The following is a 17,195-nucleotide window of genomic DNA, read 5'->3' on the forward strand; positions in this document are numbered from 1 at the left end:
GGCGCATCGATAATCACAGCCATGCCGTGTCACACAAGCCGGGCAACTGGTGCCAGCAGGCTCCGCAGTAGCTGTGATAGGGGATAAGCCAATCACAAGGGACTTTGGTTTAGCAAAAGGGCGTGCTTGCAGTCGCGGTAGTGCCGATCCTTGCGGTGCCAAGCCAATCATGGAAGGTTTGGAAAACTGTACGAGTTTCTGGCGTGGGTGTCTGCCTGATTGAGGCTGATTTGATGAGGGAAATGTCTCATGTTTCTTTGTTATCGTTACAGCCTGATCTCGGTGATGTTTTTGGTTTGGTGGTATTTCATCTCATTCACTAACAAATACAGGCTATTCAAGAATGGTGCTACTAAAGCACAGCCTCCTTACTCCATAATCGCCCACCTTGTAAGAAACAGAAAGCTCAGACACTCATCTCAAGTCCATCGGATGGTTCGCCCGTGGTGCCTAACGCGGGGTATGCAGACTTTCACACACAGTCTGCCTTGCGTTGCGCCATCCCAAGTCACGAGGCTGCCAGCACACTCCCCTGCCCGGTATCTATGCCGCTTCTTATTGGGGCCCTCGACCGATGGCTCAAGACGTACATAATGTGTGCCTTTCAGCTGAATCTTGCAGAGGTGGGAGGGGAAGTTCCTCATTTCGGCACTCTTTCTGTCCCAGTGTCCTCGTTTGGATATGGCACCTCAAACCATTCCCTTGTCATCATTCCCTTGACCCTTCCTTGTCTGCTATCACATTTCAAATCATTAGAGACATCAAACCATCATGGCCGACAGTCGTCGGATAGAGTGGTTTCTCGGCAGAGCTGGACTTCTCCCACCACCACAGCAGATCCCAAGCCTGGTGGAACCTCCAGCCCAAGACTATGAGCCATTCGTCAAGGCCAACCGAGATGCAGCTCGTCAGCTTCTCGTCCAGCAGCGGATGGCTGATCCCAGCTACCGGCCGCCTTCAGAGCAGAAGCGCAACCTCTTCAGAACCAAGCACCAGAAGGAGGAGGCGGTTAATCATGCCAACTGGACTTTTACCAAGCATGAAGTCGCGAGAGCGTTTGATTTGCTTCTTTCTACCGAGCCTTTGGCAGCTGCCGGTGTTGCTCAGGCTTTGCTGTTGTATACGACCTTGACTTCGCTTGATGAGCTATGGGGTCACTTGCATGACCCGAGGCTCGAGAAGAAGATGAAGAGGAATCGGTTGTCTTCAACAATGGCAGATTCTTTCCCTCCAGGAATCACATGGCTAGATAAGGCTGCTTCTCACGACAACATCCACTATATCCATCTCTTGTGTCAAACTCGAGTCAGCCAAGAGGCTCTGACTCGAGCATTCGGCATCTCCTTGTCAAAATCTTCAGCCGACGCCATGAGACTTCTACTGAGTTACGGCGCCGCCGCATCCTCCTATCCAGACGCCGTCGCCCAGCACATCAGGGTTGGTGATCTTGCCCTGGTGAGCCTCTTGTTGTCGGCTCCAACGGCCATGACGACTGGAGCTTGGCTCGAGTGTCTCGAGAAAGACCTTGCTCGTGCCATTGCAGGAACAGGATTCTCGCTTGAGATTCTCTTGCTGTGCGTTGCGAATCGACGAGATCTCGTCTGCGATTCGTTGCTCCTCGCGACTCTCCGCGCGCAGAGTCTACACGCCTTGGCTGTTCTTCTGGCTTATGCGAGTTCCAACGACAAGTTCTTTGGTGTACGAGAGAGCGCTTGTGAATTGGTAACTCTGGTACCAGACTCAACACAAAGACTCTCTTTCTTCACATTGCTCGCTGAAGCTGGGCTCGTTGGAGATTATCCCGTCCTTCGCGAGGAATTGGTCAAGAGCGTTAAAGCTCATCAGATACCCCTGGCTAAGCTCCTTGTTGGCGCTGGCGTCAGTGTCGACATCCCTCCACACAACGCTCTTCAATGGGCCGTGTCACAGATGGACTTTGTCATGATGGAGTTGCTCAAAAACGGCGCTTTCTCTTCACCTGTCTCAGTTGCGCTGAGCTACGTGCCGGAGTCAACCTCAGAGCCAGACATGATCCATCTTATGGACATTTTCGGTCCCATGGGAGTATCTGGTGAACATCTCGACGCTCACTTGGTCCGCGCTGTGCGGAACAAGCACCTGAGGCTCGTTGAGACCCTAGTGCGTTGCGGAGCCTCTGTCGAGTATGAACAAGCCTCTGCGATTCAGGCCGCCCTGGAAGCTGTGGACTTTGATATGCTCAAGGCGCTTCTGCAGCGAAAATGCTCGCCAGAGATTCTCTCGGCCGCTATCCCAGCTGCAATGGACATCTCACCAAGGGACAGTCGGCTGCGGGCTATAAAGTCCATTCTGCAGAAGGGAGTCCACAGCCAAGTTCTTGGCGTTCCTCTGCAGCAAGTGGTGTCTGAGGATGGGGACATCGACTCGGACCTCATTCAGTTGTTCCTCGAGTATCATGCTCCTGTGGACTTGTCCAACACGGCTGATGGCAACCCTGTGTTGGTGGCGGCGCGAAGAGGCAACGTTTCAGTACTTCAGACGCTCTGCACTGGAGGACCACGAACCGAAACCTTGTCTGTTGCCGTTCCTATTGCTTTCAAAGCCATGGAGAAATTCGGCTACGACAGTGCTCTGGCCATGATCACACTACTCCTTCAAAAGGGAGCGAACGGTAAAGCCATTGATCAGACTCTACTAGAAGCGTCGTCAAAGGATACTCGACTGGACATGGTTCGTGTTCTGGTTGAGCACCGCGCCAATGCAAACTACGCTTCTGGTGTCGCATACACCAACGCGGTTGAGAGAGGAAACTTCGAGCTGTTGGAGATCTTGTGTTCAGGATGTCCTCCAAGCCCTCAGAGTCTCAGCGTCGTCTTTCATACGGCAATGAGGCCAGAATACTACAACTTGAAAACACTTGAGTTCCTGCTGGACTCTGCGCCTTCATCTCATCTACTTCAGGCCCCCGCAAGTATCGAAGGCGTGCTGAGAGGTCATCCAAACCTTGCCGAGGTCGTCCCTTGCCTAGTACGACATGGTCTCAGCGTTGATACAGGAAGTGGAATGCTACTCTGCAGTGCCGTCCAAGAAAAGGATGTCGCTCTTCTTAGCACGCTCGTTTCTTCGAAGCCCCAGACGGCATCTTTGGCTGCTGCATTCCAAGAAGCCATCACCGTCGAGCCTAGAGATGTCAGGCTGGAGATTATGAAGCTTCTCCTGGAGGCTTCTGCCTCAGCCGAGATTGGACAGTCTGAATATCTTCCCCAAGAGACAAAGACCGCATTGTCTGGTGACCTTGCTGGACTTGAGCTTCTGCTCAACCACAAGGCATCGGTCGATGTCCAAGGTGGACGGGCCCTCCAGGAAGCGGCAGCAGAAGGCGCACCTGAGGTTTTGAAGACGCTCCTCGCTGCCAACCCTACCGCTTTGACCATTGAGAAGGCATTCATAGTTGGTAGTTCATCCCCCGTGGCTTCCCATACGAAAGCTGTCATCTTGGGACACCTGCTCCGAACGGACCAAGTATCAGTGGATGCTGTATCCAAGTCTCTTACTGAGAGTGTCTCCAAGCACCCCGATGACATTCTTCTGGCGAAGCTGCTACTGTCTTATCATGCCAAGGTCGAAATCGACACCCTCAAGATGGCGCTGGAATCATCTCCCGTCGACATGTTCCTGTCACTATCGCGAACCATCTCGGAACCGGCAATGGCGAAGGAACTATTTCGGCACGTTAGAAACTCCGACATCGACTCCGAGAGGAGGTTCATTGCTTATCAGTCTCTCGTCGACAAAGATATCGACTCCGATGAGGTTTCTGAGGCTCTTCTTGATTCTATCAAGTCTGATCCTGACAACTTGGATACTCCTAATCTGTTACTCGAGCATGGAGCTATTGTAAACTACAAAGATGGAGCAGCTTTTACCATGGCCTTTGAGTCTAGCAACCTCAACCTCGTGCGAGCATTGAGTCGACATCTCGTCAAGGCCGATGAAAGCGCCGCGACTCTCGCATTCGACTACGTGTCAAACAACTCCTCGTTCGACTCAGATGTTCGACTCGAGATTTACAGCTGCTTACTAGAGTTCAGCATCAGCAAGGAGTCTCTGAATAAGGCTCTCGTCGGCGCTTTGGAGAGCGCTGCTATCAACACCGCCATCGTGAGCATGCTCGTGGAGCATGGTGCGGACCCCAACGCCGAAGAGGCTAAATGCTTCGTTCTGGCGTGCAAGAAGAACTCGCGAGACGAGTTTAGAGCTCTCAGCAAGCACGCAGACCTAGCTGCAGTTCTCCCTGCTCTTCTAGACCACGTCAAGGAGGAGTTGGAAGTCATGAACTGGCTCATTCTTCTCTTTGAAGAACAGCCCGCCGAAACAAAAGTTCAGGAGGATGAGCTGTTGTTCAAGTGCATGCGCAAGTTCCCGCAGGGGACTCTTGTCCTGGGATTTCTGCTTGACCACGGAGTGCCTGCTGCAGCCAAGATCATCTACAACCTCCGACCAATGTGGGAGCCGGAGGAATGTACAGCTCTTATGTGGGCTATATCGTCTTCTCTAAAGATCGATAACGCCGTTATCCTCCGTCTGCTGCAGATGGAGGATGCAGGTGAGTCACATTCAACAGCCTGTCCATACTTTTGTGCTAATAGTTCAACAGCTCTACCCACTTATGTGACACCGCAGTCGCAGATGTCGGCAGTCTTTCTTTGTCTACTCGACAAGTCGCGAACCCCTGTGCTGAAAGCCCTTCTCGAGCTCGCGCCAGGGGATATGTTCAACAGCACAGTTTCAGGATCAGACTTTAGCAAGATTGCTTGCTACCCCAAGCAGCCCAAGGCCCAATTCCAGTCCCTTTTTGAAGAGGAGGACGAGATCTCTCCCCGGGAGGCTGCTCTTTTCTTGGGTAACATTGACGCCTTCAAGCTGCTCGCGGGTGAGGGCACCCCAGACGATGGAACACTCCACTTGGCTTCGCTTTTGGCCCTTCCCGACTTTGTGACCTGGCTCTTGGAGACGCATGACGCCAACTATGAGGAGGAGAACTTTGGCTTCATGGTACCTTTGGGTCTGGCGTGTTTCTCCAAGCCATTCCCTTGGTGCAAGATCGCCAATGAAGAATCCGACTGGAACCTCCGCCTTCGAGAAACGATGAAGATCCTCATCGCCAAGACGCGAAAGACGTGGCGGTACAGAGAGAAGCTGGTCCTCCACATTGCATTAGAGAACGGACCTGAGGTGACAAAGGCCATGCTCGACGCGTTGGACATCCGTCATGAGGCGGACAAGGACAAGACGTATTTGTATACTGATAGGACAGGGCTGCATTACTCGCCTTGTGAGTATGTGGAGGAGTTTATTGAGGTTGGAGATAAGCAGAAGAAGAAGCTGCTCAAGTGTTTGACGGGACAGGGGTTGACTTGAAGGAAGTGGGAGATTGATGTGTGATATGAAATGACGGTTTTTTTCTTGGCGAGGCGTACTTGGGTTCAGGGACGGAAAGAGAGTATATCTAGTCGTTACAAATGATATTTTTCTATCTATTGTCATTGTCGAATTCTTCCATGCAGGTGGTAGGTAGTGTCTGCAGACATTAACAGCAAAGCAGTTCAAGTGACCAGCTAATAAGGACAACTAGCCCACCTCGAGAAGGCATTCCATCTTCTTTTCTTTCCTTCCACATCTTCTATTTGGCACCCTGACGTCCATGACTTCGTACAAGATTTCGCTCCTCTCCTTACCCTATAGAGCTTGGGCACATTCTGGGGATTGGGCATTATTGACAAGCACTATCCTTGCGCCTCGGCTTCCAGCTTTACGTAGTGTAAACTTCATTAGTGGGAGAACCTCCTAATTGTTCTCAAGCAGTAAGTATACGAGTGAATGTTATCATGATCGACCCATCAAGAGGCAACCGAGGATACAGGGTCCAAGTAGGGACCCATGACTCGTCTAGCTTGACCCAATTATAGCACAAGCTAAAGAGCACTTGGGAATACGAACCTTGGCATCCTGTTTTCATTGGACAGCTTGGGGCTAGTTTGTTTCATCATACCTGCTGAGTAATGGATCGGTTCCATCGGCATGGGGAAATTCTTCCTCAAGGGGTTTCGTTGTTATACATCACCGCTTTTCCATGTATTCAAGGTAGCACGGCGGCTTTGCTCAACCGGCGCTTGCGTTGGTTCAATTCCAATGCTTCCAAGCGTTGCCCTTTGGGCGCTGCTGGTAACGACGAGCCATGCAGCATATGTTCAGTCGCGGGACTGTTCTATCGATACTGCCGACTTCAGGTTAATCCCTGAGGGCCTTCGAGCTTCCGTCAACGCCAGCCGCGATACTTTCGACACCGATTTTCACCTAGTTGCAAACTATGCCAACGGTACCGAGTGTGATGCGGCTTCTCCCTTGGATCTTGTACCGGTATTCACGGTAGTCGACTATAATGGCGCCCATCAATATCCCGGACGAATCGTCAACACGTCTTGCGCCAAGTATGGCCCGTTGGAGGCCAGACTGAGACTTGAGATCACTTCGACTTTTAACCGGTCTACCTTACTCGACACCTTCGAGATCACACTCGATTTAACGACACATGATGGCACTCCTTTGCTGTGTGTCGAGGCCAACCTGACACCCGAAGTTCGACCCTGGACACAACTCCTCAGTTTCTGGCTTCCCGTGCTCTTCTTTTCCGTGGCCTCTCTGGTTGCCTCTTGGCCTTTGCAGCAAACTGAACATCACGCTGTGTTCTCGGATGCCCAAGACAGGAATAACCACCGCATGGTCAGAGCTTCCGAGATGCTGGCATACATCCAGTTCATCTACTTTTCTGGCGCACTCAGCCTCCGATATCCCGGCTTCCTTCAACCTCTAATCGGCTTTAATAGCTGGTCAACCTTGATGTTACCCGCAGGCCCGGTCTCGAACCAATCGCGATACACCGGTGTCAGGGATGGTATCTACGAGACCAATGGGACACTTACTGGTGAGCCAGGCTTTGTGATATTATCGCAGATCACGAGCTCTCCCGGCATGTCAATGAATTGGTTCAACACCATCGTCTTTGCACTTATTGTTCTGTTGTTCTTCTTTGTCTCTATTTATGTCCGGGAGCTGCTTCGCGAACAAAGCTGCCCCAACTCGACAAACACCAGTCAAAAGCCTTTGTCACGCTTTAAAGAACGATCTTGGTCCGTTTCGAGACTGTTTCTTAGTCTCTTTCTGCTCCCTCTGAGCGCCTGGTCTACATATCAACTCTCCAATCGCCGCATGGTCCTGCAGAACTCAGCTGTCGCCATCCTCGCCCTCGTGCTCCTACTGTCTTCTTTCTGGTGGACGTGGACCCATGCCAATTCCTCGGCAGACATTGGGCTTTTCGTTATTCAAGGAGAGACTCGTATTCGCGGTCAAGCCTCAAAGGAGCGGATACGCAAATATCATGCATTGAACATCTTTTGTTTGATGCTATTCCGTGGCATCATCATTGGTGGTCTCCAAGCGCATGCTCGCACCCAATTTAGCATTCTGCTCGGGCTCGAACTTTTACACTTGATATGCACGGCGTATTGGAGAGGAGTTTCTTCTTTGCTTTCGCTCTCGGGGGTTTTGTACGGATCGAGACTGGTCCTCTTTTCACTGCATACGGCGTTTCTCCCAGGAGTCACTGACCTTCCCTCCAAGATCCTACTTGGGTACATTATTCTTTCATGGCACTTGGCTGTTCTCATTGGCATTTTTCTCATTCCCATATTTCTGGATCTTGTGCACCGAGGTCTTGCAGGTTGGACAGTAAAGGCTGGTGCCGCGGATGCTGAGAAGACGGCTCCCGTAAGTATACATCGCACCTTGTGTTGTGATCCCAGCTTATCCGGTCTCAGGCCATGCGCGTCTCATCTTCCTCTGAATCCGATCGCTCTACAAAGGGCCCTACAGGTCTTTTGTTCTCCGCTGCAGGGACACACAGCCACAGCCAGTATCTGGCTGACATAATCCTAAGTCGAGAACTACGGGTCTCTTCCCACGGCCTAAACCATGGAGTTTCTGTTACCGACTTCTTAAAGTTTATGAAGAATGTTCAGGGCGAAGATTCAGGGCTTGAGAGCCACTCACTGCTGTCGTCATCCCTTGGCTCAGATTCTTTCTCCGACGTGGAAGCTCAAATTTCTTCAAAATCTCCAAAAATATCCATCAGTGGGATCAGTGAGCTTCTCTTGTCAAAGCAGAACCTGGCCATTAGAAAAACGCCACTCCAATATGACCTTGACCGACCGATCAACGAGTATTTTATCTGCAGCTCGCACAACACATATCTTATGGGTCGTCAGGTTCTCACGCGTTCAACAACTCAAGGGTACATCTCTGCACTTTCTCAGGGATGTAGATCTATCGAGGTAGACTGTTGGGACGGACGAGATGGGCAACCAATTGTCAAGCACGGCTACAGCTTGACAGCATCCATCAGTTTTAAAGATGTGATAGACGCCATCAACCAATACGCCTTTACGACTTCGGACTTTCCTCTTTGGATCTCGCTGGAGGTGCATTGCAGCCCTCGTCAGAAGAGTATCATGGCTCAGATAATGAGGGACACCTTCGGGGGGAAATTGGTAACAGAGCCTCTGTCTGACCTCTTGGGACCACTTCCATCCCCGTCACAACTGCGAGGGAGAATATTGATCAAGGCAAAAGTTGCAAAAAGCGTCGAGCCTAGCCGAGAACCTCGAGTATCGAAAGACATTCCCATTTCGACAAGATCGTCGCAGGATCATGGCAGCCTCACAGAAGCGGGGAGTACTGACTCAACGTCCACTATCAACTCTTCTGCTATCAGCCAGGAGGCTTGTAGTCAGGTCCCTCAATCACAACCTTCCGTGAACGGTCCGTTGGAGGAGCTAGCGGTCTACGGACCAGGCAAAAGGCTACCTCGCCCCAGCAAAGTCGACGCAGCTGGAAACTTTGTCTACTCCGTCTCTGAAGCCAATTTCAAGTCCTACTTAAAACAGAAGGACGGTGGAGGCTCCCTTGACTTCCTCAACACACGACACATGCTGCGAGTCTACCCCGACGCGAGTCGAATAGACTCGTCAAATCTAAGTCCGTTGCAGTATTGGCGGCATGGTGTCCAGATGGCGGCCTTGAACTACCAGACAAGTGACCTCAACATGGGACTTAACCAGGCTATGTTTAATGGCGGTACTGACAACTCTGGTTACGTGTTGAAACCCGAGAGGCTGCGTCAGCCTCCGGAGCTCATCCCAGACCACGTCCAAGAACTACGGTTCTCCATCGACGTACTAATGACAAAAGATCTCTGCTGGCCAGAGAGAACTTGGGATAACGCCTCTGTCCACGTCCGGATGAAGATTCTGACAGCCGATGCACGCAAACAGGATGCATCCCAGACAAAAAAGCGGACCGGGAGCCTCCCATTTCAGCGACACGACGTGATACTCGATTCTCGTCTTGAATTTCAAGTCAAAACCCAGTATCCCAGCCTCGTTTTTCTACAATGGTCTGTGAAGCTATCGTCAGACTCTCAGGGCTATCCTCGTCATTCTACTCTGGCCTCGGGGATGGCCAAACTCGAAAGTCTCAAGCAAGGCTACCGGCTCTTGCCTTTGAAGAAGTCTTTTCAAGACGAAGAGGACTGCGGTTACTTGATCTGTAAGCTGGATAGATCTTTCCGCTAACAAGATGGTGCAGGAAGTGAAGGCGTTGGAAAATGAGACACTGGTTTGAAGCGGGCCCAATTAGCGATTGTATTGTATCATGTATTTATAGAGACTCGAATGACTGAATGAAACATATTAATCTATCTTCGTAAGCGTGAAAATACACTTTGTTAGCGGGATTGTAGTCAACAACTCGGTTCCTAGCCATTCGTAGGCGGATGTCGTCAACATGAGTTTAGGTGGCGTACTGTGGCACACTATTAGCTACAACCACTTAACCAACAATGCAACCTGAACGTTGTAGTTCCGGCTGTTTGGCTTTGTTGGTCCCTTTCTGCTGCAGGCTAGCCAGGGGTTGGCTACCACCCAAGATCTGCATCAGGCAGTTGGCGACCATCAAGGTGTTCCAGAAGGATGGTACCTCAGACAGGGCTTGGCCGATCGATCGAAGCCTAAATCTCACGTCACTTCTTGGCAGGAGAACTCCACCTTGTTGTTTAAAGCAAGAGGAGGGAGGTAGGGTGTGCATAAGATGCAACATATTCTCCTCGGCGGTTGTGAGGCATCCCTTCACGGGAGAATCATTCGCTCTTCTAGAGTCGGGCACTGATTTGCTCTTCTGACGCTCCTTCCCTGGCGTGTACTTCACTAAAATTAGTTCAGGGCTCTAGTGAGTATCTCGAATGTTTTCTACACAAAGAGAAACAGAATTATGGCGCTACCTTTGGGAACTGCTAAATCTTGTAGTGGTTGCACCATAGGTTGTTGCATGATATCAGCATAACGAGATAAACACCAAGCTTCAGTAAACAAGTAGATCGGTACTTATGCGCTTTCAATAAAATTGAATCAATGTTTGATTTGATCTTAATAATGGTGAGTTCTTAATTCATCTAGTCTTCTGACTATATCTTTCACGTATTTCGCTTTAGCATGCCAAATCCCAAAGGCTGCTTTTTTACACCACAACGCTCGCTTTCTCATATCCTTAATTCCACTCGCTACGCCAAATCACTTTCTACTTATACATTTAACACGTCTCTTAAGCCTGGGCGGTGACTTCAAGTACACAGCGTCCGGCAACTTGACCAGTGGCCAGCTTGTGGACCCATTCATCGAGGTCCTCAAGCTTGCCCTTTGATAGAATAGGCTATTGATGAGTTAGTAATCGAAATTCTGGGATGCTGTGGGGTTAAACTCACGCGGACGAGGCCTCGGGCGGTAAAGTCGAGAGCCTCTTCAACGTCCTTTAGGTTGCCAACGACACTTCCGACAACGTTCAACCGTCGAAGAACCATAGTCATGGGGGCACAGCCAGCAATGATGGTGCTGTCCTGAGGAAGACCGACAGCCACGACGGTACCGTTAGGGCGGAGGAATCCAGGAGCAGACTCATAGGCTGCCCGAGTGGCGGCTGTGACGATGACGCCGTGGGCTCCATACTTTGTGATCTTCATGATCTCGGCTGTGATGTCCTTGGTCTCCTTGAAGTCAATAAAGACCTCAGCACCGAGCTTCATGCACAGCTCGCGCTTGTGATCTCCGCCGTCGATGGCGATGACTCGCATGCCCATGGCCTTGGCATATTGGACGGCAAAGTGGCCGAGACCACCGCCAGCGCCGGGAAGCACAATCCACTGGCCAGGCTTGACATTAGAGCTAATTGTAATTAGCACAATCCAGGGTATTCTTTGAAATTCACGAGTACTAACCGCTTGCAGGCGCTGTAAGCTGTGACACCTCCACACATGATGGGACCAGCCTCCTCATCGAGGACACCATCAGGGAGCTTGGTAGTGTATCGGCCATCTGCGATGACGTACTCCTGGAATGTTCCAGGAACAGAGAAACCACTGTTTGTCTGATTGGGGCAGTGCACCTCATCGACACCGTTGAGGCAGAACTCGCACTCGCCGCAGGTGCTGGCAATCCACTTGACACCAGCGCGGTCACCAACATTCCACCGCGTCTCCATACCCTCACCGACAGCAACGACGGGACCAGCACCCTCGTGGCCGGCAATGCCCTTGGTAACGTCCATCATGCTGAGGCCAAAGTCCTTCCACTCGTTGTGCAGGAGAGACTTGTCTGAGCCACAGAGACCAGACCAGTTGACCTTGACCAAAATCTGGCCGGGGCCAGGCTTGGGGACTTCAATTGTCTCAATGGAGGTGGTTGACTCGGGGCCGACGCCTTGGCGGATGGCAGCACGCTGCTGAGCGGGAACCTCGAGGGAAGCCATTGTGTGTGCAGTCAAGTGTGGGAGGAGGAAGATGTATAAGAGTGATATGAATTGTATGAGTAGAAGAAGAGGTATATTGTCAGGACAAAGCCCAGATTTATACCTCCAACTCCAGCTTCTACAATCAGACCACTACCGGTGGCCCTGCCGATATTCAGCTTCATCTTCGGTCCGCGGGTTTCCTTGGCATTCCAGCTGTATGCGAACAGGGAACAAAACAACCATGCCGCCTGAACCTCGACGAAGCTAGCGGCAGCGATGGAAGCACGCGGTGGGTCAACTTGCAACAACTCACTTCATGCTTGAATATCGTTGGTAGAAGCTGGCAACCCCCTCCTTGAACCGAAGGCGCAGCCGCCAAATACCCCTCCCCCTTGATCTACATGTTCTAACGTTAGTGGGCCGAGGAACGCACGTCCGAGGAACGCACGGCTGCAAAACGCGGGGAAGAGGGAAGGGAAACGTGATCTGTCAGAGCCTCAAGGAGGGGGGGCACTTTTGAATTTGTGGGTTTACTGGGGAGGTCCTTGATCAGAGGCATTGATAAACGAGGGTATCACGACATTCACAGTGTTTCTAGACTCTAGGCATCAGCACATCTCGAGTCATTGTCGAAAGGATTCAAGCCTACTGATTCAGGTGTTTACGACGAGGGATGCAAGATGCTACACTGCAGGGAACCTACACAATCGCCAACGCAGCCAAGGATCAAGCAGGCTCAAGAGGGAGACTGCCTACAAAAGAGAGAGCACGACTCATGAAACCCCCCGTCACGGCCCGCAACGGACCCGGTCCGCAGCATCCGATCATGCCAGTTTCTAAGGTTAACCCCCAGGATCCCCCAGCTGTCGGTGGATGTTCATGGCACGACGTGTGTCCACAGCGGGCGCTTGTTTCGGGCAAAAGGCAGATGATCTCACTTTGCAATGAGACAGGGATTTTGGTGGATCTTTTTGGTGCGGAGAAAGCTGGGGACTGGGGTTTAGCTTCACACGACTCGGACTCACTTCTCCGCGACTTGTTTTTGGTTAGCCACGTGTACGGGTGTTTCATTGAAGAAAGGGGGCTTGTCGGGTAGGACTCTTGACAGCTCGTCCACGTGGTCGACACGCGCTCAGGATGGCCCCTCGGCGAAGAGGTCCGAGCCAGAGCCCCCACTTATCTCCGGAGCCGATTTACCTAGGTATTTGACCGGGTGATCTACTCAGGGAGGCTGTTCGCATAAGGGCAGCAGCGCTGGCATCAGTCAATGCACAGCATGTCGTGGCCCGCACTTGAGATTCAGTGAGGCAATTGACATCCTTGTGCCTGGAGTCAACGTTGCAGCAGCCGCACAAATCGTTGTTTTTATGGGCCGTGGGATAAAACATGACCTGATATAAACATAAGACCTTCTCAATGGGCAACTCGCGATATCCACCGCGCTGGAGGGATCATTTGGCTTATCGGTGGAGTTGATGGGACTCTGAAACCCGGTCATTACGAGGGGTTTACAAAAAATGTTGTTGGTTGGGTGCAAACTGTGACGATGAACCTGAAAATCATGTGTAGCAATGATACGAATGTGCGCTGGGGACACGCTGGCCTTTCTGTGTCTTCCTCCCTCGAAGGTGTATCTCACTGCTGAATTCCAGTCACATGTAATTAACACTCTGGCAAAAAGTGTAAATGGCCTAAGCATTTCCCATGCCAATTCAATGAGCCAATAACCTACCATATTAATCCAGATGAATAGCTAGAAAGTGCACAAGAAATTATATAGCAGTAGAGAAAAAGACCTATGATAGCAGCTTGTAATAACCGCCTTTAATAGTAGCTGATAATAACTACCTGGCTACTTTCAAGGACGCCCGCAATTGGCAGGTACCAAGCCATCGTCAATCACACGTGACCTGTCGTCGTGTTTATTTAGGGTAGGTAGAGGTCTTGGGTTCGCGCTGTGTGAAGGATTCTCACGTGACTGCTGTATATATCAAACAACTGTTGGTCCACGCTTCCAGCCAACATCTTTTTCCTGCGCTGATGCAAATCTCTTGGTTGTTTATTCTGATACGATCGAAGTCACGGCCATGGAAAACCTCCCCCCGGAGCTCTTGCGCAGGATTCTTTTATACCTGATCGCGGAATGGAGCTTGGTCGATGAAATCCATGAGTCCGTCCCCAAGACTTCACTGGCTGTGTACGCAACAATTTCTCGCAAATGGCAGAGTACCGTGGAGCCCTTCACGTTCCGATACTTGGCCCTGAACCCTATGAGACTTGATGTAGCTGAAGCCTACAACTATCTCACGCCACCCCGCCTTGCCCATCTCCGCCACGTCCGCTTCGAAATCGAGTTCCCCGCCCACGACCTTCATGTATCCACCGACCCTGAAGACTATGACGACCAGATCATATTCACCAAAACCATAAGGCGGGTTCTGGGCCTTCTTGCGCGAGTTCCACGTCGCCAGACATCCCTCGTCAGCCTGATACTCTTGACATCGCCCTCAAGGGAGCACTGTATTCCTTGGGTTGGCGATAGACCAACAGAAAAAGACAAGGTTTTCTCAGGCGAACTCCGGAAAACGTATCTGGAGCTTCCCGCGGATTGGGATAGAAACATAGAAGACCTGTCTGAGATATCCCTTTTCCGGGTAGAGTTAGAATCGCGAGCGCTGGTTTTCGCTCCAGCATCGATCAATATGATGGCGAGTAAGATGACGCGCTTGAAAAAAGTTGAGTGGTGGTTATGTGATGGGGAGAAGATAAATACCGAACTCCGAATCCGTCAGAGAACCGGTAAGTATAGCGGATTTGGGCGGACCCCTTGGCTTTCTCTCGTTTCTGCATATTAATAACATGTTTTGGTAGAGTTTGCGAATACTCTGGAGCTTCTACCAAGGTCCATAGAGCATTTCAGACTCGAATATATCCGGGAGCCTCCCAAAGACAGGACGTTCCTGCCTCCAGGAATTGTGCCGCCCGATGCGACGAGCGACATTCTAAGCCGGCAACTCCACACCTTCTCTCAAAGGGATCGCCTGCAAGAATTCTTGGTCGATGCCAGCGTCGATAGTGCCATCCTATGGCCTGAGTCTCAGGATCCCGAGAGCAAGCCACCGACCTGGCCCAACATGACCATGTTTCACATTGAATTGAACGATGTATTACCGTCAGGCCAGTGGATCGAGATGCGAGACCCTGAGGCTGAAGAAGACCGATTTCACGGCAATTTTGATTGGGATGATGGCCCAGAGAGCGAAATCCCCGGCGAGGAGTACGAGAAGTGGTTCCCATGTACATACAACCCGATACACTTTGAGCGGTTCGCCCTAGCCACGGCACGAGCCGCGAGCCAGATGCCAAAGATAAGGGAGCTCTATATCACTAATAACAGCCTAGCTTCGATGGGCGTCGGGTTCGTCACTAGAGGTCTCAAGAAGTCTTGTTGTCTGGAGTTTACGGGAGATCCACCCCCAGAGCCCAGCGAGGAGACGATGGATGCTTGGCGTAACGTGGTAAAACTTCATGGCTTGGAATGGAATGTGCATTTTGCATATGGTGCGAATGCATACTATTTCTATACCCTCTAGCCATAGGAACGTAAAGTTGGACAAAGTGTGGTTAGGGATTGTATAGTTGACCGAAATTGAGAATCATGTTCCTCCATTGTGTGCACTGGGCTTGACAGACAATAATGATATGCTCCAAGTGACTTGTTGAACCCATGTCTTCATTTCTTCCCAACAGAGACGCAATACGCTTCCTCGACCCAAAGGTTCTTACAGTCGGCTAGAAGAACGGGTTAGCCAGCTACGAGCGTGAGGGGGCCCAGTAGGCTAGGAAAGATGCTTCCGCCATAGTACCGAGGCAGAGAATAGAGAACTTACTTCCAACTGCTGGGTTCCACTCGTAGAATTGCTTCAGAGTGATCTTGAACTGATCCGCAATTGCCTGGCACCCATCACCTTTCTTGGTAACATACCACTCTTGACAGTTCTCGACGATTCCGGACTTAGTGGGAGCGGGGGGTCCTGGGGCGGTCTTGGTCACCGTGTTCTTGACTGTAGTCTCGGCCGTGTTCTTCGCGGTGGAGACTGTAGACTCCTTGGTGGTTGGTGTTGTTGCGGAAACCTCCTTGGTAGCTGTGCTTGTGGGGGTGGTCTTTGGGGCCTGAGTAGCATCTATGTCTATAGTCTGCCATCCTGGGCCCGCAACACAGTACGCAGCATTGACCTGCATCTTCTCACAATTGGGGCCGATGCTCGGATTCCATTCATGAAGCGCCCACAGCGGTATCTTGTTGTCCTGAAGAACCTCCTCGCACGTCTCACCCTTGCTAACCACGTACCAGTACTCACATAACTTGGTGGCGTTTGCGGTGGCACCAGTTGGTACAGGCTCGTACTTGTCCGGCTTTGCAGGCTGCACCTTGAGGGGATCCCAAGCGATAGCGCAGTATTGGGTATTGTTCTCCAGGGTGCAGTTGCCAGGGACATAATGGTCTGATCCACCCAAGACGCTGGGATTCCACCTCAGCCAGTAGTAGAGCTCAATGCCGTAGGCGCTGGCCGCGACCTCACAGGGAATATTGCCATAGTCGTTGTTGAACTTGACCTTGCAGCCCTGGACTGATCCACTGGCCAGTGGAAACCCCGTCGATGTCGTGGTAGCTGACCATGGGATGTGAGTAGCTTCCGGCAGATCATTCAGGTTGATGGTCTTGGTCTTGGCCTTCTTGGTGGTGGTTACAGTAGCAGTGTTTCCACCGTAACTGACATACGTGCTGATATACCCAACCGCCTTGACGCAGTACATGGTGTCTGGCAAACTCATCAGTGGGGTTTCAGAATCTTTTGGAATATAGTATAAACTTACCGGCCCACATGTTAGAACAATTTGCATTGATCTGAGGGTTGAGGAAGTGAAAGTCACTAAGGGTGATGCCATTGCCGTTGGCCAGCTCGGCACATCCTGGAAACATTAGCACCTTGTTCGCTACTTTGAGGTAATTCGACGTACCTTGGCCTTTCTGGGGCATATACCACTTTCCGCAGTTCTTGTTCGACTCGGGTTGGGCATTGGTGGGTAATGGAGCTGCCGTGGTGACTATACCGGCTCCGGCTCCTGGAATCTTCACCTTGGGAGGCTTGTAGCCAGAGGGATCGCTAACACAGATGACGTGACCAATCTGCTGTTCCCAGTTCTTGCAGTATGGATCAATGAAGTAGTTCCATCGCAGCATCTGAGTTTGGGTGATGCCGTGTGCTCTTGCTACCTTGGCGCAGGTATCTCCCTTCTTAACCCTGTAGGGCTCGCAG

The 17,195-nt window shown here is 51.2% G+C and overlaps 4 protein-coding genes across 4 annotated transcripts; 3 read left to right on the forward strand and 1 right to left on the reverse strand.

Moving 5' to 3' along the window:
- Positions 1-771: 771 nt before the first annotated feature.
- Positions 772-5,400, forward strand: NCS57_00195500 (uncharacterized protein; the record flags this gene model as incomplete). The annotated part of the gene is made up of 2 exons (XM_053052000.1): positions 772-4,585; positions 4,637-5,400. The coding sequence occupies 2 exons, from the start codon at positions 772-774 to the stop codon at positions 5,398-5,400; spliced, it is 4,578 nt and encodes a 1,525-aa protein (XP_052917246.1).
- A 771-nt stretch (positions 5,401-6,171) lies between these two features.
- On the forward strand, positions 6,172-9,668 carry NCS57_00195600 (Phosphoinositide phospholipase C; the record flags this gene model as incomplete). Its single annotated transcript, XM_053052001.1, has 2 exons — positions 6,172-7,806; positions 7,857-9,668. 2 exons carry the CDS (start codon positions 6,172-6,174, stop codon positions 9,666-9,668), a joined length of 3,447 nt encoding a protein of 1,148 aa, XP_052917247.1.
- Positions 9,669-10,692: 1,024 nt separating this feature from the next.
- On the reverse strand, positions 10,693-11,892 carry NCS57_00195700 (PKS-ER domain-containing protein; the record flags this gene model as incomplete). The annotated part of the gene is made up of 3 exons (XM_053052002.1): positions 10,693-10,800; positions 10,853-11,309; positions 11,363-11,892. The coding sequence occupies 3 exons, from the start codon at positions 11,890-11,892 to the stop codon at positions 10,693-10,695; spliced, it is 1,095 nt and encodes a 364-aa protein (XP_052917248.1).
- A 2,069-nt stretch (positions 11,893-13,961) lies between these two features.
- Positions 13,962-15,467, forward strand: NCS57_00195800 (F-box domain-containing protein; the record flags this gene model as incomplete). Its single annotated transcript, XM_053052003.1, has 2 exons — positions 13,962-14,586; positions 14,746-15,467. 2 exons carry the CDS (start codon positions 13,962-13,964, stop codon positions 15,465-15,467), a joined length of 1,347 nt encoding a protein of 448 aa, XP_052917249.1.
- Positions 15,468-17,195: the final 1,728 nt, after the last annotated feature.

The sequence above is a fragment of the Fusarium keratoplasticum genome, chromosome 2, assembly GCF_025433545.1.
Source record: "Fusarium keratoplasticum isolate Fu6.1 chromosome 2, whole genome shotgun sequence".
Taxonomy (NCBI): Eukaryota; Fungi; Ascomycota; class Sordariomycetes; order Hypocreales; family Nectriaceae; genus Fusarium; species Fusarium keratoplasticum.